The sequence below is a fragment of the Diadema antillarum genome, unplaced genomic scaffold (genome assembly GCF_040938485.1).
Source record: "Diadema antillarum isolate AM-2024a unplaced genomic scaffold, OU_Dant_1.0 seq00000002_RagTag, whole genome shotgun sequence".
NCBI classification, from domain to species: Eukaryota; Metazoa; Echinodermata; class Echinoidea; order Diadematoida; family Diadematidae; genus Diadema; species Diadema antillarum.
In genome coordinates this window covers 1,285,340-1,311,076 of record NW_027271124.1, presented here as the reverse complement: position 1 = coordinate 1,311,076, position 25,737 = coordinate 1,285,340, and the positions used below count along the sequence as shown (strand labels likewise).

General features: G+C 38.1%; 1 protein-coding gene across 1 annotated transcript in view; it reads right to left on the bottom strand.

Moving 5' to 3' along the window:
• The window catches only part of LOC139724870 (ATP-binding cassette sub-family C member 9-like), a 33,255-nt gene extending 15,908 nt beyond the window's left edge, over window positions 1-17,347 (bottom strand). The window contains exons 1-15 of the mRNA XM_071635993.1: window positions 16,731-17,347; window positions 14,580-14,817; window positions 13,952-14,146; window positions 12,283-12,441; window positions 10,295-10,450; window positions 9,364-9,498; window positions 7,771-7,933; window positions 7,211-7,251; window positions 6,183-6,418; window positions 5,478-5,598; window positions 4,493-4,571; window positions 3,493-3,598; window positions 1,635-1,733; window positions 1,050-1,215; window positions 23-160 (exon numbers count right to left, since the gene is read on the bottom strand). Coding sequence (XP_071492094.1) covers window positions 23-160; window positions 1,050-1,215; window positions 1,635-1,733; window positions 3,493-3,598; window positions 4,493-4,571; window positions 5,478-5,598; window positions 6,183-6,418; window positions 7,211-7,251; window positions 7,771-7,933; window positions 9,364-9,498; window positions 10,295-10,450; window positions 12,283-12,441; window positions 13,952-14,146; window positions 14,580-14,817; window positions 16,731-17,347 — 2,649 coding nt within the window. The remainder of the gene's footprint in view (window positions 1-22; window positions 161-1,049; window positions 1,216-1,634; window positions 1,734-3,492; window positions 3,599-4,492; window positions 4,572-5,477; window positions 5,599-6,182; window positions 6,419-7,210; window positions 7,252-7,770; window positions 7,934-9,363; window positions 9,499-10,294; window positions 10,451-12,282; window positions 12,442-13,951; window positions 14,147-14,579; window positions 14,818-16,730) is intronic.
• Window positions 17,348-25,737: the final 8,390 nt, after the last annotated feature.

The window sequence follows — 25,737 nt, the reverse complement described above, 5'->3', positions numbered from 1 at the left end:
ACTTCTATTTTATATTTCATACCTTGTCGGCTTCCGGAAGATACTGTAGCTGATGCGTTACCAAGACGACTGTCTGGTTCTGCCTCCGGAGAAGCTTGGTGATACCATGAGTAAACAGGTGTCCTCCAACGTGAACATCCAGAGCAGATAGAGGATCATCCTGAGCATTTCGTGGGAAATGGGTGAAAAATGTAAAGGAGGCAGATTTCGAATTTTAAAGACAGGGGAGCGACAGTCACCTATCATGCGCCCACTTTCTTTGCACCTTCTTTCTAAACCATAACCAGTCGTAAAGAAGCTAGCGTGCTATAGAAGCACAATTTGAGGTACAGACAAAAGAAAAAAAACACTGGATAAACGTTAGATGACTGAGTAAATACATGTAAGAAATCGGCTTAATGATCAAACAACACCCTCGCTGTTCCACCGTGGGTCCAGAATGTAATGTTACGCCATATTTCGGTGGCGTTACGCCGAGCGGAATGTGACAGATCGGGAAGGAGTGCTTAGTCAAATCCTCGTACTCAGAAAGATGATATTAAAGTATCGAAGATATTCGATACGGTGTTGCCTTACTCATGGAGCTAAGACGTCATCTTTAACTCTTGACTCCGACCGTGGAGCTTAAACAACAACTTCTGCAGACTCAACTCTAACTACTCTCAACTGATGTGCCTGTATTTTATACACTTACTTTACCCCTGTAAAAACAATAGAGTGATTGAGATGTTATGCCCTGCTTCGACCACTACGTAGTCGACAGTAGCCAGACGACTTCCTGCCATGGCATTAATCTTCCATGACTCAATTCATCACATTGTGGTTTGAGATTATTTTTTTGTTTTTATACATTACAATGGAGAGAGCAAAAGAAGTCTGGAGAGGATATATTCCTACAGCCTGATTGACGCCGAGTATATCGTAGAGTAGATTATAACGACCTCTTATAGATCACCAATATAGAGCGGGTCTCAATGTGTGGTCGGGCTCACATAATTGAGTTCTGCCTAACTCTGCGACATATCGCTAGGGACCTAACAGTAAATTACCATGATGATGATGTCCTTCTGCGAGTACAAGGCTCTCCCTACGCTCACACGCTGCTTCTGCCCACCACTCAGATTGATCCCCTTTTCTCCGATCTCCGTTAGATCGCCCGCTGGTAGCATATCGATATCTGGTTTCAGGGCGCATGCGTCAATGACTTCGCGATACCTTGACAAAGAAAGTCAACATGTATACGATGTAAAGAAAAATTGGAGGAAAGATTATTGGCATTTCTTTCAATGCAGCATTGTCACTAATTGTGTGTGTGTGCGTGTGTGTGTGTGTGTGCGTGTTTGCCGTGGTAGGGACATTAAAAGCCTCTATCTCAAGAAGATGCTACTTACGAAATCTTTTATGCATTTTTATGTACCGATAAATGTTACTACCACAATACATGTATTTTCACTGATTCACACTTTACTGAATTATGATTTGGCCTTCCTTTCAGAATGTTATCAAAATTGTCTGCAAAAAAATCTACAATAGATAACCATATTGTCATAGCATGTTTCTTTGTCGCCAAAGAAACCAATATAAAGTGTAGGTGAAGGACATTGAATGTGAAATTGTTACGTCAAGCGTCGTACCTGTGTTCGTCCCATGGCTGCCCGAAGAGGATATTTTCTTTCAGAGATGCATTGACGAGCCATGCTTTCTGTCCTGCGTAGGCAATGGTCGAATGCCGCCTATAATGTATAAAGAAAAGGTTCGTATCTCAAGGGAGGTAGAAAGTGAAACTCCTATGCCTCTTAAAAATGATCAGCAATAGATATGAAATCCTATTACATAATTATGTCAGGCATAATGTGATAATAATCAAGTTTATTGCAAAACTGCCCTCTCAGACCTTGCTTTATCATCATAAGTAATGAAAGACTTGTGACGTGGGTATTAACAATTTTTAGTCTTGAAAGTTTTCAGAATTGTTCATCTTATAATAGAGATGGTAGAGTTTTTGGTCGAGACCTGGCTTCATTTTTTCACATTTTTGATGAGATAATGAGAAACGTCTGGGGAATATTAGGAAAGAGCATTTAATTCCAAGAGGAATTTAATGTTTATTTGATGAAAATTGGTTTTGCAATATGGCTGAGATGTCCAAAACAATGCGTTCCTAATGAAAGGCGGAACCCATCTTTTATCAGGATCGCTTTGTTTTACTTTGTTTTGGATGTCCTAGCCATTTTAAAACCAATTTTCATCAACAAACTTTGTATTTCTCTTAGAATGGTATGCTTTGTCACATCAGTTCCGGTTTCTCACTTCAGCACTTTGACACGTCCATCAGTTGTGTAAACCTTTGATACATGTGGGGACTTAATGGTTAGATTCACAAGGGTTTGTCTGGGGCTTGTAAGGTTTACATGGTTGTAGATCTGAGTCCCTTTCAATTTAGCTCTGTTGCTGTACACCAACTGTCGAACATTGTAGCGAGCAAATTTCATGACTATGGCTCGTGGCTTTCCATCTGCTCTCGATCCTGATCTTGTGGTAACTCTATGACTGCGATCGATGTCGGTCTCCGCAAGGTTGATGTCAAGCTTCTGCCGGACGACCTTTCGAACGACGTCATCTGTCAGTTTGTCTGTGTTTTTGTTCGCCTGCTCTTGGATTCCATGGAATCGGAGACAATTTCTCCGGCTATCCTGCGTTTCACATGAACTCTTCATCCTCTCGATTTCTTTGTTGAGATTGTTTACCTTTTTCTTGTGAGTGACGTAATTTCATCCTTTTTGTTGAACAAGATCTAGCCATAGCTTCGTACACCGATTACGTAACACTCTCCACGATGATTTCAACTATAGCGTCAACCAGCTTTTGTGTGTGGCTTCAGCGCAGAGAGTTTGTACAATAGGCTTTTGAAGTCGATCTCATTCAGGACATTGAACCTCATTTTCCTGAGACTGATGATTCACTCGGGTGACCATCAGAGTCCATGGTCCCCTGCTCCGTCCCACGAAGAGTTTGGTTATCTTCCGATGTACTAGTAACTGGTTTGCTTCTGGTGCGTACCATCTTTGCTCAAATATTTACTGAAATACTTGCCAGTTCTGATGAAAAAATGAGTCTGATGTTAATCAAGTGGTGGCAGAAGTGCTCTTTCTATATGTTGGTACAACGAAGAATTCACTTTGACAATTTTCAAAGAATTTGGAGGTGATTTTAGGCGCAGCGTAATATTCGCACACCAATTCATTACCCCACTTCACCTTGACCGGTGAATTGGGGGTAAACCTCATGTTAAACATATTACTCATGCCGTAATAGTGGACAGAGCTCACTGAACGATCAATGTGTACATATCAGTTGTTTTAATCAGTATAAACTCTTGACAAGCTTAATCAATTGCTCACATCAGTAACCACGCGTGGCATGTTGTCATCTACTAGTGAGCTAGAACATCTCGGAGGAAAGGGGTTTAGTACACAGTATTGATCTACTCACTCATTAAAGCTGACAGTGCCAGAGAGGGTCGTCATCTCGCCCATCATAGCCTGGAGTAGAGACGATTTCCCGCTTCCTACAGCACCAACAATCGTTGTAAGCTTGCCTGACATATACAGTACGGCAGAGCACAACACAAAGACAGATTTGAAACGAATTTAGCATTAACAAACAACTTGAATTGGATAACAGAGCAATGATTTGCGTCCCAAACTGAAAGATATATCTCAAGAACTGCTCGACTCTTTGAACCATCCATGTATTATATTTTGTGATTCTTTATTCGAATTTCGTTCAATTTCATATCACAAAATTCACTTATACAGAAACAAAAACAAAACATTATGCAAAGACAAACTGCATTATACACAACATTGTACAAAATAATGTCAATCTTACACTACATAAAGACAAAATGCAGTGACCCAAACATTGTGCAAACTCTTTTAACCAAAGAAAAGACATCCGCTTTTTGTTTTTTTTTAAACACACATATTCTCACTAAATTCTCCCAAAATTCTCGCAAAACAAGGACCAGATAGATAGTTTGCTCAAAACAAAAGGGGTATATTCCATTGCTTCTCAAAAAAAAAAGAAAGAAATCGAGGCCATTTGCGAGAAACACACACGCAATACACACATACACACACACACACACACACACACACACACAACAAACCCAACATACAACCCCACCCGCCCCTATGCCTTCAGCCCTCGGGTTTCAGGTTTTATTCACACTTGAATAGCTCTGACTGACGTGTAAATTGCAATTTTTTCCTCATGGAATAGAATACAGTGTACATCCTAATCATAATGTGGAAGTGATGTGGAAATGGTAGAAGCAATAGAGAGGAAAACCCGACAACGATGTGACAATGACTCGCAGATACGGCAAAATCAAGACAGAAAAAGAAAATCTCATACTCGGCATGCATCATATATTCCCATTTTAACAAATGCATTACACATATCTATATAGGGCTTGCGAAAGGCCTACCCCTTGGTACATCTACGTTGATATCGCACAAGATTGGTTCCGAGCTGGTAGGGTCCCAAGTGAAGTTTCCACAATTCATCTGCAGGACAATGAAGTAACAGCAGGAAAAAGCAAAATCCTGATTACTAACAAGAGAGTGGTACTTTATATTACTCTGATAAACGAATGATAAACTTTTATGTATTGCAAATTACGATAAGGATGGCGAATTCTGATTCATTGATTATGATCAAATCCATCAACTATACCCCTGGGATGATATCATGCAAGGATATGTTTTGTTTTCTTCTTTGTTTTTTAAGAAGCTAAATGTTACCACTTACACCTATCCCAAAGATCAAAAAGAAATGACAAAACTCCTTTCGTAATTAAACGAACTACACAAAAAAGTGATGAACTTAGTCACCTGTTGAAGATCTAAACGATTAGCAGCAGGTCTAACAAAACCGCAAATTTGTAATTAAGCAGCGGAGCAGAACAAACATGTTTTCCCTTTTGCTTGACCACCTTAAGGGAGACCTACGGATGATTTTCAGACTTTTACATATGAACAACTACAAATTGGCTACACTGGGTGCAGAGTTTAAGAATTTGTAGTGATTGGGATGAGGAATAGGAGTGCTTTCAACTTTCATAACAAATCACAATGAACAAGGATGATGACATCGCAGCCTCAAAACAAGAATTCACGAGTAGGAACTCAAGGAAGCAGAACAAAACAAGAAGGCATGCATAGATTCCACACAGGTGAACTTGTTGGGCACGTGATATTGTAAAGCAATTACAATTCTGAACTATGTGAGGCTCCTATGTCATCAACATTGTTCAGTGTTATTTGTTTTGGGTTTTTCAGAGTATTGATTTCTCTGCTCAAGGACCACAATAAATTCCACAAATCTATACATGGAGCTGTTGATTTATGTGCCACAGGATGTGAAATTATGAAAATTGTCTGGAACGCCCCTTTAAGCTATCTCGCACTTACTCTTATTGCTACGTCATCTGGCATCTTCTCGGTCGTAAACGAAGTGCTGTTGTATGTGATGTCAGTGGCTCCGTAGGTCGTCGAGTCTTCCGTGAATCTCAGCGGCGACTTTTCAGAGTCTCTGCTTATCTCTTCTATAAGTGGTGTCTTTATCATTATCTCCTCGTCCTGCAGGATAAAGGACAAAAGGTGGCCATTTCAACGTTTGATAGTTATATTCACTATTTGCTTATTGACCCAATACGCTACATAGTTACCACGAGAAATGCCCTTTCCGCACTGATACGGTGTTACTTTTATGCAATAAAGTATGACGTCATAATGACGTATTTGAATATGAGAGGAGTGTACACTCAGAGACGTGATTTTTGTTTCATTTTCAGAAAAGGGACAGAAAATCGATATCAACTTACAGCAAGCTTTCTCTTTTAGTCATATATGATGAAACATGGCATGGAAGAGTAGGATATTCATGTTTAGCGCAAGCATATAAGATTCCAAGGAAGTCGCATCTCTGGATAAAAGCCTAAAAATGAACATAAACACATGCACACACACAAATACGTCACACACAAACAAAACGCAAATACAGTGTACTGAGATACGCATGCACACTCACAGAATGGGTGTACCACACCGAAACTCGAGTAACACACTGGACCACAAAAACTCGAGTAACACACTACCTGGTGGTCTTCTTCATGCGAAGTCTCCTCTCGCGTTGGTTTCGAGGGCTTGCGACCGGTTCCTAATTCCTCGATCTCCGGCGCCATGAGGTAGGTACTCAGCCTCCGGGAGCTGACGAGGACGCATATGAAGCGGTTGACGATGAACGGCAGAAAAAAGAGCGGGTCAGTGAGGAGGTTGAAGAGCGACAGTGCCGTGAAAGTGACACCAGGCGAGAGTATATTTCCTGTGATGCTTGTGAAGGAACCAAATGCCTGTCGGAAACAGAAACATATCGAAGGAGAAAGGTGGAGTTATAGAAGACATATCAATTAGTCATGAACCCATATGCCGGGTAGTTACAAGATATAACATATGGATACATAATATGATCGGACGCACTACAGCTGCAAATACAAATACACACACACACACACACACACACACACACACACACATGCACACTTTTTGTCCCTCAATAATCTTTATTCTTCCACACTTAAACATGGAAAATAAACATTCCGTCAACTTGTTCATGACATAGTGTTTCAGGTAATGCTACATGCAAATAGAATATTATTCATTAGAAACAAAAATAAAACTGGATATATGACATACGGCATTCCAGTCATCAAAAATCAATGATAGAAATGAAAAAAAAATATACATCAAAACAGGCTGTGGTCATATTAAATCACATGCATTGACTATTAAAGGACCCCACTCCCCTCGCAGCTCTCCACAGCTGCCCCTCCTAACCCTGTAATCTATGATCATTTTTTTCCAATTCTCTACACTTTCTCTCCCCCCTCCCGCCTGTCAACTTCCCCCATCTTTCTACACACAAACACCTGTCACACACATACACAGCCCCGCACATAATACTACACACAGAATTATACACATCTATACTCGCACACATACGCACACACCCACTACACGCGAAAATGTGTACACATACACATACACATACATTATACATTATACATACACACACGCGCGCGCGCACACACACGCACAGAGTATATTTACATAATCTCTTTGATTTACATTCATTCTGTACTTACCACCAGAGTTAATAGAACGGGAACTGCAAAGACCATGGAGACTAAAAAAAAAAAAGAAAAAGAAAAAAGAAACGAAATGTAACATCAGAATTTATCATCATAAATGATTCTGTATGTTCCAGAACTGTACAGGTGAACAAATAATCCATCAGTTGTTTTTTTTTAATGTACTCTTTACATACTATTTCGAGACTATGTATAACACTGCGTTATGCAAATGTAAGCTCGTACTGCTTGAATGTCATTGGAGTGAGACTTTAAAAGTTAGTACAAGCATTTCTAGAGAGGCTGACGTTTTGGCGCACAGATTACCGGCATTCTGCAATTAAATGTATATATATATATAATAGTACATATATATATTTCATGTACCATTTCATATGTTTACGTCCTTTGGCGATTACAATATGTCCACCTTGTACCCCGTGACTCTGAGCGCCTTCATTCAAACCGTGATCCCCAAAGGACACACTAGCGAAAGATATCAACGAATTCATAAAGCATCAAGCATATGTATCATGGACTTTCCACCCAGCAAGTAAGAAGGCTTTGTGACGTACAATTGATGGCCATGACGATGTATTCTTTGACAAGATACCCCAGTTCTGTCTCTCGAATCCGTCGGATGGAATCATAAAAGAGTTTCTCCCATCCGTAGAGTTTTAACAGCTTGATTCCCTGGAGCATCTCGTTCGAGAGTTTCAACCGTTCGTCTGCGAAGGTCTGAGCAATGAAGTGGTGAAAAAAAGGTGAGAATTATCTTCGACAATCTAACCTGTTACCATGACATCCGGACCTTTTTTATTTCTTTTTTTTTTGCGTGTCAGTACTCAGAATTTCTTGTCGTAATTCGTATAGTTATTTTGGGCTGTAACTTTCTATAAGTGGGGAAAATCCCAGAGATAAAGTCATATCCATAGTAAAATGCTCTTATCAGAGATTATCAATCTTTGATAGGCATTTGGGCTATGGAAGTTTGACAGTTAGATGCCCATTGTTTTGTTCAATTTCTACATTCAATTCAATTCAATTCAATTTTTATTTTCCACTCATGGGGTGGAATACCCTCGTCAGCCAAAGGCTGGTTGTCAGAGGGGTCCACACATACAGGTTAAAAATACAAACATTATACATACAGTATGACAAGGATATACATCACATAATATGCAAAGAACAAGAAACAAGGTACAAGCACCATGATAGCTTGTTTCAGACACAAACGAAGAAAAAAGAAAAAAATATCTACAAGGCCTTAGATTACGACATAAAAAACAAAAAAATAAGGGCAGGTGACACTGAATTTCAAATACAGAAGAGAATCGGTATTGCTGAGATATTTTGACTGTGAATTGATGAGTGAAAAAAAGAGTGCTTTAAACTTCATCCGGTTACGCATCCTATATTCATAATTATTTTATATATTTATAATTATTTTATATATTCATTGTCTAATAGCAGATAGATGACAGGGACCACGACAATATTATGTGTGTACAGGATATATGTGAATGACCTGCCCTTTTTTAACAGTTATTGTGAGTATATACAACCGTAACAGATTAATCAATTGACTCTGTGATTCACCGCACACGTAAAGTCCACGACTAATCCACAGTCAGCACCTCAACACACAAGGCATATAAAGGCGAGATATTGGAAATAAAAGGCAAATATGCTAGTGTTTTATTCATGAGAAACACAAGGCCTGCGAGCACTGACGCGACTTATAGGCCCACGAACTCGACATGACATCACAAGGCTTAATGCACGTAGTGCCTTACTCGTGGATATTTCTTTTTTCCCTTTGTGTGGATTTCATGGGCATTGTCTGCTTAATGTCTGGCTCATGGGTCTGTTTTCCAGTGTGTCTGAATAGCTGGTGGCTCTGTTAAACTTCAGTCTAGTTCGTGGGCTGTATACAGCTCGTGGGCTGTATGACTCGTAGCCTTATACAACTCGTGGGTGTATGACTTATGGACCTTTTTTTTCGATGTCTAACTCGTGTGCAGTGTGACTCTTGGGTGTTGAGTTCGTGGGATGACCCATACTAAAAAAAAAAAAAAAGTTTCATGCCTTTATGAACTATTTTCTGTTCATTATCTCTTTCAAACCCATGGGTATGGATAGGAAATGTACGAGATTTCGAGCCATACCAGAATGCTTTTGAGATATCCCGAGACCTTTGTGCCTATAACGAATTGCACTGGTATTACGAGGAGAAAAAGGCCCGCAGCTATCAGAGCTGGATATCCCAGAACAGCAATGAGAAGTATGACATTGACGACCATCTGCAAACAAACAGACAAAAACAGACAGGCAAACAAACAAACACATTAAAGAAGTATGCTGGAAACAGACGTGTTATGATGCATGCGGTACATTAACTTTTGTGGATGACAACTATAACAGAGCACAAAAAGGGAAGGGCAGACTTGCACTAGCGCACTCCCATACGTCAACCAAGATCCAATATATCCCATTCCCATACGTCTTGTACGTAGGTTATTATGTTGTTTTAACCACCTGTCCACATAAGTGTCCCGTTCATATTATGTTACATTGTTATATCACACACAGTACCTTGATATACAAAACAAATTTGCGGCGATTCGAATAAATCATCTCATGGCAATCAATAATCAGTATCGGCACGCTTTTAATAGAGATACTTTGATTAAAAAAAAAACTAGATAAACTGTTATGCCATTATGCTCTATGTCAAAATATGAAGGTATGAACGAGCACGTAAGCACACACACAGACAGACACACAGGAAGACAAAGATACATACCAACACTGTCATTATTTACCCCGTGTGAATACTCTTGATGCACTACTTCTTTACTTTCTTCCCTCGCAATTTCCACGTGTAATAATTCAATGGGAATGGGTTCGACACAAAATGTATTTTGTGATATTGCAGGATTTTATTTTTCCATCATAGAAAGGGAATGTGTTGCAAATCGAGGGTTTACAAAAAGGAGGGGGACAGGGAACCCAAGAGGGTGTCTTTACTTCCTCCAAGAAAGATGACAGTATAGATAGACATCCAAATTGGAACGAAACAATGATCAGGTGTCTCACCCTTAAAGGAACACACACTATTTCCGTGGCGTACATCCCGTAGAGGAGGACGTTCATGCAATCCACCGACATGTGGTTGGTGATCTGCCCCATGGTCATCATTCCACTCGACATCGCGTACGTTGACAGTCTCAGCGACTTTTCGTACACGACAGCCTGCATAGAAGAGTCATCGATTCGTATGTACCACACTAATATACGTATAACACGTGACCTGATTCAATAAGCAAGATACACATAATGCAAAATGACATTCTTGCAACATATCACTAAGCCAACTTCCATCAAGGGAAATGAGATCTTATCAACATAAAGCAATAAAATGTGTTGATATTCAAAGGCAGCCGGCCATTTAGGGCACAATGAGGGCTCACATGCTGTGACATTAAATGTTCCCCCTTTTTTTAATAGTTAGATATTTTTCTTTCTTCTTTTACTCCCGCACCATACGCTCATTGATTCCTTGCGAATACAATATATATATATATATATATATATATATATATATATATATATATATATAAATATATATATATATATATTCTTATGTCAACCAGATAACAAAATATAAAAATTGTATTGAAAATACTTGTATATCGATTTGAAAAAATGTTATATGAATACATCTAATGATGCGTCTAGTCTTTCAAAGGTACGATGGGGTAACACCTCAAGTAATGTTACTGGCATGGCTTTAATGTTTTATTTTTTTTTTATTGATTAAGAAAAATTCATCACTAAATATCCCGTATCTATATAGTAAAGTGTTTCATGATTTTGATATACTTAATCCCAAAACCATATTTTTGAACCCAACATATATATAATGAAGAAGTAATTCAGATTGTTGATAATTTGAAAGAAGGGCAAATCCCAGGTATTTGATACAAATACACATTTCCCCAAATAATAGATCCCTTCGCATATATCACTAAGCTATCACTCACAACTGGACCTGTACCAGATAATATGAAGAAAGCAAAAGTTATTCCTATATATAAGAAAGGGGAGAAGAATGATGCTAACATTTATAAGCCCATATCTGTATTAACTTCGATTTTCACAATTTGTGAAAGAATGATGTGTATCCGAACTGTAAATGTTTTGTGTGAGTAATATATTTACAAATTTTCAATTTGGATTCAGAGAAAATCGTAACATCACACACGCGTAACCTATCTTTGTGGAGAACATTGCGCATACACTCGATACATGTTCGCATACAATAGGCATCTTCCTGGACTTTTCCAAGGCTTTTGATACAATAAATCACAAAATACTTCTCTCCAAATTATCCCATTACGACATACGTGGAAAAGCTTTGCATTCTTACAGGCTGGCCTATTTATTTGGACACTTTCATTGACAGACCTCATCCATTTAGTGAGACATGATAGTTCCTTTATGTTGACATTCAAACTTGAAAAAAGTGCAATTTGTCATTGTTGTCTTTAAAGTTCATGTGTTCAGTCATGCATGAAATTTGTCAAAATAATTAGGTATTAATGGAAAGAAGAAGAGTTCTTCTTTCCTCACAATTAACATTGTGCTCTCCATAGCTGGAAATTATGAAACAGTATTTTTTTTAAATATATACACTGTATATAAATGACCAAAATGTACAATGGTACATACATGAATTTAAGACAAATACATCTCATCAGTATGTTTATTGGTGTTGCTGTTACTTTCTTTTCAGTTTTCAATGTCCTAGAAGCTGAAATCTTTAATTTTAGTGGAACGCTCTTTTCTATCATTACGATTATTATTTTGTTTTACCATGGAAAAAGTGTGCATTGTTCTTTCTTTGCTATGATACCATTCGTGCATAATTCATATGTTATATTGTGTTCAATGATTTGTCCTTCCCAGCCGGATGAAAGTCAAATTTACACATATGCCGCTTTGTATATTTTGTTGATGGAAATAAGTAAACTATTGAATTGAACTGAATTGAAATGAATTGAATTGAATATAAATGATTTCACCTGAAGAGCAGAACGAGCGTGCAATCCTTCAAGCGAAGAAATGTACAGGGCGTACTGCCCGAAAATGGTGCGAATCAACGTAAAAACGAACACCGTAGCGACGAGCACGTACGCGTTGGAAAAGAACTCTGTTACCGTCATAGCATGGGGACTCGTAGTCTACAAAGAAAGAGAGAAAAAGAGAAAAATGAATGAATACATATTTCTAATTTCCACCAATCTCATAAAAAAGGTCACGGCGGAATACGCTCACGTGCATATTCTTTGCAGGTGTGTTTCGGAGAGAGTTGGAAAAGAACTTTGCTACCGTCATAGCATGGGACTCGTAGTCTACATACCGTGGAAAAGGGAGGAAAAGCAAAAATGAATGAATACATATTTCTAATTTCTTCCACTCTCCTAAAAGGAAACCAAAGCAAAAAAGCAATTTGGATTGAGTGAAAACAGCAACGTTAGTAGAACACATCGGTGAAAAATTGAGGAAAATCGGACAATCGATGCAAAAGTTATTAATTTCTAAAGTTTTGGTGATGTAATGACTGAATAAGGAGACTCCAGAGTTCATGACCGCATGTGTGGACAACAATATAAAGAAAATATAAAGGGAATTCCACAAAATTCATTTTTAATTAAAATATTATTACACATTCCATCAACTTGATACTCACATATCATATGTTAAGGGTAGTGATTATTCCGCCTGCTTTCTGAAAACGGTTAGTCAAATGCTCTTTCATTACGCTAGAAAAGTGAAAGCATGTTGAATTTTTACAATCCATTTTCTCTACATTGTTGACCACACAGATGTCATAAACTCAAGTAATCTCCTCATCCAGCGGTTCCAAAACCGAAAACTTTAAAAGCTCATAACTTTTGCATGCATTGTCCGATTTCCATCAAACTTTTACTGATGTTTTCTACTAATCTTGCTCCTTTCATTCAATCCATATTTCTCTTTCGGTAGAGAGGTCACGGCGCAATACGCTCACGTGCACATCCTTTGTAGGTGCGTTCCAGAGAGACATTGGATGGTCTTGCTATATACCTCAAAATGATATTTGTGGTAAACACCTTGCAACATGAAAGCCATGTACGGTCTTGGTAACGAAAATGTACTCACGATACGACTAAATTCACATTATTCAAGATGGTGAGTTCACAATATGATTGCTTTAAAGGGCGAAATCTAAATATAATCGGTAAATCTTAGAAGGACACTGTTGGGATTAAAATGCAAACACTGATACTGAGGGATTGTTAGACAATCGAAAATCAAAGCATTTTGTGATAGGATGCATATCCAGAAAGTTTAGGAAGCTCAACTTTTTATCTGTTAAAGTGGTCGAAAAAGCAAATACTCAATACAAATAACGCCTGTCTACAATGTGCTAGAAGATCATTCCAGTAGCATACTTGAAAAAAGAAAGAAATAAAAAATGGAAGGTAAATAACACATTGTGCCTTGGTCTGCTTGGATGCAACAAGCAATGAAGTGCAATAATATCTGCTTACAAATAACTTCTCAGAAGCCTGCTGTCTGATACAAAAGTGCACGACTTCGGGTTTCGGAATTTCTGGTGACTAATCACTATAGCACCCTTGCAGTTTCCAACAACGCAGCGCCCTGTTTGGCGGATTAGACAACGAAATATTTTGCTGTGTTCTTTACCTCCTTCACTTTGTCTTCGGGCTTTGAGTAAGTGTTTTCTACGTAGTTGACAATGGCGACGATGGCGAAACGGCTGACGAGACCTATCATGTCGGAAACTATCTTCAGAATTGAAGCTAGGATGTACGTCGATCGATACGTTAGCCACATAGTCTTGAATACACTGAATTCTTTTCCAAGTGCTGAACACTTTTCCTGTTAATGTGACAAATAGAAAAAACAAACAAACAATATCAAACAAAACCCGCTCAACTAAAACTCGTATATTTCCATTTTCAAATTATTGGAAGGTGTGTATATGTAGCTTGATAATGGGGAGAAAATAAAGGATAGTATTTCACGGTATATTAAAATAAAATCTCCGCTGACCACGGTTTTCCATGAACAATTAAAGTTACACACACTACTTTGCCATTTATCATCTAAAGTATAAGCATGATAGAATTCTTCAAAGGAAGTTTCTTCCGACTTAGACAAACACTTATCTTAATGACATGTAAAAAGACAACTTCAAAAGGGGTCTATACTAACTTTAGATTAGTACAAATTGAATATGAAATAAATCAATTACAAGCTGAAATCGAGTGCAAGACAGTACGGTTTATGGAAAACAGAACCTTTAGCACACCTTTTCTCTGGCCAGCATTCTCTTGAAGCGTTTGTGGTTATATGCCGCGGCATGAATCTCCGGAACTCGCCCCAAATCCTCCACGTCTAGGATCTTCTTGGATCCGAGCTTGAAGAGCCAATTTTGCCACCAGTAGGAGACCTCGGAGGGCAGGCTGGAATACTCGGCGAAGAATTTCAGATCAGATTGGCCCAAGTCGAGCAGGTTCGCCTTACCATTTCCGTGATAGCAAAAGCAACTTGTCTATACAGAGTTGGAACAGGGTTAATAACAATGCACCAAGGGTTAAAGTGACAAGTGAGGGTCTTTGAGAGAGAAAAAAAATTCTCAATAAAACATTATTTAAAACAATGTAAGTGAAAGCGAAGCAGCATAATATTGAAAGTGAACATCTTTTGATCGGCGACATGAACTTCCAGATAAATTTGATTAACCTGACTTTTCGTCAGCAGACGTTTTGATAATTTAAACTGATTTGCCGGTGCTCCTATCATCCCGTGCTGACACTCAAATTCTCCTTACTTTCCAAACATTTATTTTCCACGATTCGTCAAATCATGTTTTTGTTTTTGTTTTTTACAGTGGATATGGGAAGAAGCAAACGAAAGTCTTCTTCAGTAATCAAAGATCACCTTTGTTAAAGCGAAGTTTGGTTGTTGTTGTTGTTGTGTGTGGTTTTTTTTGGTTTTTTTTTTTGGGGGGGGGGTTGAATTACCTGTTTTAAGAGACGCCTCTTGAAGCATTGAATTCTTATGAGCAAGCAAGCATCCACGAAATACGCAGCTTTAAAGAGATGGTATAGTTTTGTTTGACATGGAGGATTCAGATGTTAACTTTTTGTGAGATAATTAGAAACCACTTATGAAATATCAAAGACCAAACATTTCAAAGAGATATTTAAAGTTTATATGATAGAAATCGGTTTTGAAATCGCTGTAATAAATATCCAAAAACAAATTGTAACAAAGTGGTCCGAGTAAAACGTGGGTCCCACCTTTTATCATGACCTCTTTGTTTCTGGATATCTCAGCAATTTCAAAACCAATTTCCGCCAAATAAACTTTGAATACCTCCTAGAATTGTATGCTCCTTGATATTTCATTTCATAAGAGGTTTCTCATTATCTCGCTAAAAAGTTATAAATCTGAAGCCGCTAACATCTCAAGCAAAATTATACCATCCCTTCAAGTACCCTCTCCATATAGGACTGGGGTAGAACCGCTGCAGGGAGGGGAATTAAACCAGGAACACGAGGAATATCGCATTTGATATAGCCAGTTTCCCTTTCAGCAACACTGCTCCTCAACAATTCAAGTTTCATTTTGCACTCTTGTTATCACGTTATCATGGGAAAATTATCCCACAACTGACTGGTATCACTTCATTTACAACTTGATAATCTTTAGACATATCTTGTTTCCTCTCTCATTTCAGAATACCTCTCTGTCTTCTGTGTTTGGGCCAATGTTGTTAGTTTTACCATTTGAAATAAAGCACAAAGCATCTTTCTCATTAAACTGTGTTGACAAAACTCATACATAGCCAGTGTGGAAATTAATGGACGTTTTAAGCCCTTTTTGTATTATCATCACTTTTACATTCTTTTTTTTTGTCATAAAACGTAGACCTGGACTGGGGTCAATGTATGTATCCAAACTACAACGTAAAGTTCAAGTCCAATAACATACAAGTTGGACAATAGACAATATTGGATTTCTTCCGATTTATTGGATGCATATATAGTAGGACATGTAAATAGTCAAATCTGAAGATAATGATATGGTGAAAAGAGAGTGGAGATATGGTCTTAATGTTGTCATAGAGATTTAAAAAAGTACGATTTTAACACAAATAATTATTACACACAGACGAGAAAGTGATGCGTGGGACTTCGAAAGGAGTCTGCACCTTGTGATATTTATGACGATCCCAATTTCACCCACCCGTTGGGTTTGGTATATCCGATAATACGCGTTTCCTCCCTACTTATTGTTCTACTCCATTCATTGCGGAAATGATTTTCCGAATTTTCAAATCATGGGCAAGCCACATCACTGTGCTCCGTGTAAATTTGAGGAGAAAAAAAAGAAGAAGCTACGAATGTTGACGGTAAAGAGTAATAGAGTAGAGTGCAACAGTAGAAGAAGTGACATTGTACTTACTGATAGGAAGTAGACCTCATTTAGAAGTAAGACAATGTATACGATTAGAAGCCCGATGGTTATGTCGAATCGAAGGATTTGGAAGCTGTCTGTTCCAACTTCGACGTAGTGGTACAGACGATACGACATCGTTGATATCGACGTCGCCCAGAAAAGGAGCAGGAACCACGACAACCGTTTCATCCGCCAAATCTCGAGGGAGTGGTAATAGGCAGACGATACGAGAGCCGAGACGAGAAGTGCCACACCGCTAAGATACAGATGGGGGTGGCTGGTGTTTCCCCAAGTCCTGTACAGGGACTCGCTCATTGCTCCCTCTGATAATGCCGCCAGGGTGAGGACGAACAGGACGAGGCTCACGATCCACCGCAACTCGTGGCCAGGATAGCGCACGAGATACTTCCCCGGTCGATCCCGCTGCCTTCTCCAGCATGACGCCAGAATCAATATCAAAATGGCCGCAACCGAGAAGACCGCGGAGGGCAATGCGACGACGGCGTTGGCGAAACACTCGCCCGTCAGGAACCCATCATCTGTGGCATTCTCGGTTGCATTCACGTCGCTGGCGTTTCCGCCACAAAACCATTCCCATTTTCCCGACGACATGTCAAATCGGCCTTTCAACGATAACCTGAGAATTGGACAGAGATTGATTGATTAGAATGGCATTTTGCTGTGGCTTGTTACACAAGATAACACCTATGATTTACTCATATGACGTATAATACGTTCTGTCCAGAGTCAGTGTATTTCTCCTCCAATAGTGAAGTTAAGCTAGTATGTCACAATTTATGTTTAATCAATTATGACAATACACCAATATCTTCAATGTATGTTTATCTTTCCATAATCTGGAATCAGGTATGTCACAATGTTTAATCAATTGATGCATGGCAACAATATTTTTAATGTTAGATTTGATTTGACAACTTACTTTCTTTGACATTCTTATCAACATCATATGCAGACATTCTAATTACAACATTGTTGTCTACCATGCAATAGAGGGCGGTTCATCATAAAATTAGTCATTTTTAACACACATTGAGCTTCACTTAACTTTCGACTTGTTCGCCTTCACACAGATGTAAAGAAAACTTCAGTTTAAACTGAACTCGTCTGACCAATTCATGCATTTTCTAATTGGCCGAGACGGAACGCGTGAGCCTAAAATTTTCCAAAACTGGGGGCATTTTTATGGCATTGTGAGTTAGTGACGTTCCATTCAGGTGTTATGTAGGTGGATGAAGGAAGTATTACCTACTCTTTAAAAGATATCGAGTGAAAATATTCACTCTTGAAGGAGTGAATAAAAAAAAGAGTGAATTTAGAGAGAAATTGGAGTGTGACATTTTCACTCATTTTGGAGTGATCCCTGAGGTCACTCAAAAAGCCCCGATTTCAGCAAGCACTCTTCATCTTCATCTTCATCAATTGAGTTTCTCGTCAGAGAATTTGTCATGCAGGAGTCAAGCGCCAGAGATAGAAGACTTTATGGATAAATTCATTATGTTGCATGTGATTATAACATGGTTACAGAGCGTTGCACCGAAGGTTCGTAATTCCGAAAATAAAGTAAGATTCGTTAATTCATAAATAAATAAAAGTTTGCTATTCCGAAGCTTCGTTAGTCCAAAAATGAAACTATGTTCGTTAATCCGAAGGACTGTTAATCTGAAAAGATATGAGGTCGTTATTACGAAAATGAAATAAACTTGTTTTAGAGACAAAACACGATATTGTCCCAAAAAAAAGTGGGTATTATACAATTAAAACTGAATGAAAACACGCACACATATGTGCACACAGACATGTACACAAGTACACACAAACTCAAACGATACACACATTTTTGGGCAAATTGGAATACAATCGTAATTTGTGACTGTATTATTGACAACCATAAAAGAGAAGAAAAAAAATCTCCTCATTCGTGCTCCCCTCCCTCTCCTCTCCTACATCATGCATGCGGGATGAGCCATGAAAGACGTAGAAGTAAAAACACACATGCACACTGACCATCCCCTATTAAAGAATCCTACGCCTCTGGTTATTACAAAACTGCTCCTGCACCCTCATAATATTATACGAGACAAACACCACGATGATCATGATGATACCAGTCCTTCTTTGGGTTCGCCATCGATGTTTTTTTTTTAATTGATGAACCTTCAAAATAGCGAATCTTATTTTGTTTTCGATGCAACGAATTTTCAGAATAACGAACCATATTTCATTTTCAGATATAAGAACCTTTGGCGGAGTGATTAGACTTCTGAACAATGCCACAAATATTCTAATAAGCGAACCCTACATCACTTTCGAATTAGAGAATATATCGGAGGAGGGAATATAGTTATGTGTGCTTCGAAATAACTACCTTCGGATTGACGAACATAATCCGACTATACAGTGAGATTCCAATTTGCAGATCATTGTAGAGTATCATTCTGCTAATGATAGGAAAACCATTCAAGCATGTTTCTCCATGTTAATGTTCTCAATCAGCTTATCAACATGAATGTAAGCACTATTTAGTTGCTTATTCAGCAATGTACACGCAAAAAAATACACTCCGAAAAAAGCTTGTTCTGGACAGACGAAGAACAATTATAGCAACCGCCGTGGCAAATCAAGTGGGTTTCCGGGTGAGGGACTGCTTTGTCCTTCCAGGGTATATCAGGTTATTGGTATCACTTAAATAGCAAGAAGAATCTGGGTGGATTTTTTTGTTGTTTTTCGTGTACACTATATAATTGTAAACAGCCTTGAATATTAAAGAGATACAGCCCAATTCGAAGCCATAGTCCTTTAAATTAAAAGACGAATTCATCCAAATATGAGTGAATTGAGTAATAATAGAACACATCACTGAAAATTTGAGGAAAATTGGGAATCAGTTCAAAAGTTCCAGTGCCACCATCGCTGGATGAGGAAACTACACAGCGTGTGACATCACCGCCGGACAACGATATACCAGTAGTGTATACATGAAAAAAATTTCACAAAATTTCATTTTCACGGAAAGTACATATATATACACATTCCCTCAACTTGTTAAGGGATACGAGATAAGAGTAACATTGTTTCCTTCCTTTCTGAAAGAGGTAAGTCAAGTGCTCTTTCATTTGCAAGGAAATATGAAAATATGTTTAACTCTGTTTTATCATTTCTTTATTTCGTTGTCCTGCAGTGACGTCATAAACAGCCTAGTCTTCTCATCCAGCGATGATGGCAGGAACATTAAAAACTCATAAAGTACTTTTGAACGCATGTGAATCTGATTTCCCTCAAACTCTCACCGATGTGTGCTACTGATATTGCTGTATTTACTAAATTCATACATACACCTACCTATGGATACTTATATGGATGATTCTGAACGCAGGCTTTAAGCCTCTATATATTCAGATCCAGATTTGGTCAATTTTTAAAGTAAGTTGGGTCATGGCCGGGTGGAATGGCGTTAACCATAAACTTATATTTTAGGTGGTTCATTCCTCCCAAAGCTCATCTAAACCAATTTTCAAGCTGTAGATACTGGTTGCATTCATAAGGTTTTTCTTTTCTTTTCCATGAAAACCCCTGACTTGTATTTGGGTGAATGCATGATGATAATACGTTATCTTGGTTGAGGTCAGAATTTAGCTTTTAACTTTTTGCGAGGTATTTAGAAACCACTTTATGAAATGTTAAGAAGCCTACAATTCTAAGAGGATTAAGTTTATTTGATGAAAATCGTTTTTGAAAAAGCTGATGTATCCAAAAACAGAATAAAACAATGCGATCCTGATAAAAGGTGGGACCCACCTTTTATTAGAATTGCTTTGCTTTGGATATCTCAGCCATTTCAAAACCAATTTTCATGAAACAAACTTAATCCTCTTAGAATTGTAGGCTTCTTAACATTTAACATTTCATTAGGGGGTTTTCATTATCTTAAAAAAATCATTAAAAAACAACAACAAAAAAAAAAACCAAACAAAAATCATAAGGAACCTAAAACCCCATCTCAACCGATCAAATTGTCGTGATTGTGCTATCCCGTTAAAGGGATGATATGGTATTGGTTGAGGTGAAAATTCAGTTTTTACTTTTTGCAAGATACTAAGAAACCACTTTGTGAAATGCTAAAAAGCAAACAATTCTAAATGGAATTCAATTTCCGTTTGATGAAAATTGGTTTTGGAAGTTGCTGGAATATCCAAAACAAAGTAAAACAGAGCGATCCTAATAAAAGGTGGGTCACACCTTTAAAGGATCGCTTTGCTTTGGACATCTAAGCCATTTCAAAACAAATTTTCATCAAATAAACTTTAAATTCCTCTTCAGAATCATGATTATAGTCTTTCATGTTTGATAGGAGTTTTCTCACCAATCAAAAAAATCATCATGAAAAAACGTTTGAAACCTCAAGCCCCATCTCAACCGAAACTATATCATCCTTTTAACATCAAGAAAGGTGTTTCACTGCAAGTAGTGCCGTTATATTGTAATCAGGGAGGTGTTACAGAGATGGAGTGGCAACTCTTCGTAATTCATGCAAACACATGTTTGGGTTCAAGGCGTTACAATGGGATGTCCAGCATTCCACTACGATTTGAAGTCATGCTCGGCACCGCTCTTAGTTGCAAGACGAAGTTCGGAGACGAAGAGCGCATTTCACTTTTTGTTGAATTACAAGCTTTATTTCACCGTAAAATTTTAAATGAAATACTCTAATCGATTTAGAATAGTTTAGGAAAGAATTCAATATTATAAACATGTATTTCTAGTTTGTTCGTAATGCGCAAATCGAAATGAAATGAAAATTAGGCCATCTTAAGAACCTAATATATTTCTATAATGCGCACATTTCCGCATGTTAGTTTCCTATCTTTTAATCTGGTATATTTTGATCTTTCAAATAAAGTACTCCGCTAAAGCGTGTTCCAGCGTGCTTTAAACTATTTGCTGTTAAAATTGTCAGTTTTACACTGCATTTTGATTCGCTGCTCCAATTCAAGGTACATAAATTCATTGTTACCATCACATTGAAAGAGAGAGAGAGCGAATTGCAGTAGGGGCAAGTATTTCTAGATGTGAGAGCGCTAGTCCCGATTATCGATGCTCTCTTTTGTCAAAGCACATGGGTAACACCTGTAGTTGAACGCATAACTTCTCGGCGGTGCCGAGCATGACTTCAAAGGAGAGCAGTAGTTGTCTCTCCTTCTCTAGCACCTCCCTGTTGTAATGGTATTTCACTCACTCACTATGCGACTAGCTGTTACCACAGCCAGTATGCCCCGCAGCGTCATAGGCCTGGGAAAGACCAGGGAGATTGAAAGACTGACACTCCGTGACGAATATTGGTGCTATACAATGGTAAGATCACCCACAAAAAGGCCTTGGATTCATCCAGCTTATGTTTGTGTGCAAAAGAGTCAAACTCATTTACATAAAAGAGGTATGCGTAACTAGGTGTCCACCAAATTCAAAGACATGACCAGTGTACTGTATGGGGACGTACCTCGTTAGATTTGAAGCCGTGGACTACTGGAGCAGTAATAGAGAAGACAGATGTAGCTGTAGAGTATCTACTGTAATTCCGTACAGCGCTGTCGAGGTTTATCCAGCAAGCTTCAGTGTAAGTCGTTGAAACCCCTGTCTCCTTTCCTACCCATTAGACAATTACTGATAGCACTTAAGCAAACATTAGTCTACCTTGGCCTGACGAACCAAGACTGTCGTAGATGAAAGCAACGCAATGGTCTTGCATGATTAGATCTTCAGACGAGGCATTCTTTGTGTCGCAAGCCGTGCGTAAGCTAGCCCATTGAATTAGGATTGAATGTCGTGCAAAATTCTTGTGCATCCATCAGTGGAGATACCGAAATCAACAAAAGCACAATCGGCAAGAGTAAGCTAAACAAACTCAAAATACCCCAAATAATGTACAGAATGCTTGTTGTATAAGGAACTGTAATATCATGAGCTTCTGCTTAAAAAGAGGAAGCTTAAATGTTGTTGTTTTGGGGGTGGTATAAAGTTTTATATTACTTCTGTGAGCAACTCTACCAAATGAGAAAAGGTAAAGTTTATAGGTAAAAAGAGCATAACACTGCACAATCGGTTATGGTGATATTTAAACAGGTAACTGTTAGTGCCCATAGCCAAAGAAACTATCCAAGGTTGATAAAACGAGGTCCTCCACCAAGCATCAAACAAACAAATAAACAAACAAACAAACAAACAAACAAACGGGCATACATAGGTCTACATACATACAGACAGACAGACAAAAAAGAAATAAAACAGGTAAGATGCCGTGATACGCAACATTGAACAGCACATTATCGTCAAAATAACGTCGCACCTACATCTGCAGTAAAAACAACTTAATCATTACTATTCACCAGGTTTTAGTGATATAGTTTAATGTTTATCACGTTTGTGAAGGATATTCTTGTACAGAAAGACGGCCTCAACACATTATCTTGAATAATTCAAACATCCTGTGTAAACAAAACATTTCCGCCAAAGTGCAGGGAATTCGATACTGATTTTATGTTCAATTCCTAAAAAGAAAAGAAACTAATGTTCTAGATAACAATATAATATTTCGATTTGATCTTGAGTTACATCTTGGTTTGAAATGTTTAGACGAATGACTAAGACAAATTAATTTCTACAAAAAAAAACGAATGATAGAATCAAAAGGAATAAACGAAGAAATTGAAATACCATCTGATGTATAGGCTCATTGTATTCATTGTGCAAATTTATTACATGTCCAACACTTCAGTAATCACGACATTAGATACCAATACATTGCTTTGGTTGCTTAATCGAGATTACGATACAGTCGATGCAATTCAGTGGTGATACATCTTTTTTTCCTTCATGCTTAAATGAATATCGCATAATACCTGCAAAATTAAGTGTATGCGTGTCACAGGTTCCATGTACACTGTATCTATGCATTTTATATTACTAATATGTTATTTTTACAGGTTGCAAACATACACAAATGTCAACTCCTATTTTCAACTGTTCTCCCATACATTTTTGTATTGTCCGAATACACAGTCTGACACACACACACACACACACACACACACACACACACACACACACACACGTCTTTAAAAACACTTCACGTCTTCCACGCACAATATACGTTTATACCACTCTCATTTTAGAGCCGTACCTATTTTTTCCCCTTTCGTGCCATTTTTTCCCATGTTGCAGACAGTAATATAATGTTTTTTTCATCGTAAACCGAAGTTCTTTAGGCCTAGATGCAATCGCCTCTTGTCCCAGGAGTTCTTTTGTGTCGTAGACCTTGTCTCTGTACCGGTTGGGTAACTTTGCAGTGTACAGTGCTCGCTCTGAACAGATTGTCATGGGGATTTTAAAGATGTGTCTCTTGCCCTGTGCTTTATACCAGCAGATCTTTGTTATACTGTACCATACAGAGCTACACGGTGCTCGAGTCTGCGTTTAATACACCGACGTATACTGAAGTTGTCTTACGTGTGTGCACTATGTCTATCCTGTCCTAATTCGCACCCTCGTCGGTATGGAAACTCACGGGAAATCAAAGGTTATCACGGCCATACATGTACATGACCTATAGCAATCTGTTACACTTCACGGTCAATTTAACGGGGGGGGGGGGGGGGGGGGGGGAGGAGTGAATCTCTTCTTCCATATCTATGAACAGGGAGCTGCTATGATTGATGGAGACGATGATAGCAAAATGACATTGTTTTAATTTTTTTTAATTTTTATTTTATTTTATTTTTATTTTTATTTTATTTATTTATTTATTTATTTTTTTTTTTGGGGGGGGGGGTTAGGACCTATAATTTTGATGTTTTCATCAGAATATGCCCTAAAGTGCACTAATTTACAGAACCGCCTGACAATCAAAAAAGAAGAAGGAAAAAAGAAGTTGTTCGGAAAAAAAAAAGTTATTCGAGGCCCTTAACCTAAAAGTATATTTCAGTATCAGTGTGATAAGGCAATTGCTATTTCCAACTTTAGCTAGGAAATTGTACTTTCAACAAAAAGGAAGAAACCCTAAAAACAAGGGACACGACTTGTCGGACCTACTTGAACACGTAACATACTATATAAACATGTGTTAAGATCACGTTCAGAATTCGCAAACATCAGAGAATGAAAAACAAACAAACAAACAAACAAAAATGTTGAACACATAAAAAAAAACATATGGTCATACAGCATGTGCAGAGGTGACTTAATCCACATCTACTCTAGAAATGCGTGCTTGTTGTCGTACATTCTAACGTTGACTCTCTACCCTCCGAAGAATTTCGTAAAGGAACGCACAGCAAGTATGCCTGTGCTACTAAATCGTGCATCTTTTCGAACGTGCATTTTAAATCTTGATTCACTATGAAATCTCTAGTCTTGCTGTAGCTTTGATGTCTTTTCTATTGATTTGCATGTCAACAGTGTGCCTACTGGATAATGTACACACCGCAAGACATCGTCACATGTCTATAATGCGCCAAACTTTCATAGAGATCAGCGGATTGCAATCTTTGAACTTTGAACTTTGTTGAAAGAAATCACTTTTTGAACCCATGCAGAGAGTATATGAAGGCTTAACATCAACAGTATAACATATTCAAAAGGGCATATCAAAATGTCAATGACCATATATAAAAAGCAAAAACTATGATACTTTAACCCTAGGAGGGAGGGGATTGTTTTTAACATAGCAAAATAGCTTGTGCACTGGAAGCAGTTTAGTGAACATGCAACAAAAAATATGAAGCCATACATAGACCATATAAAATTATTGAGATTGGTGCCTATAGATTTGAATTATAGGGTATACATCGTTTGGGTATCGGCCGAAGAAGCAATCTACTATATTAACAATCTATAGTATAATGTGAGATAATAAGGTTACTCTTACAATCTTTCAGCCGGTAGAAAGTAAATAAAAATGAATGAAATTAATAGACATTATACTTAGTAAA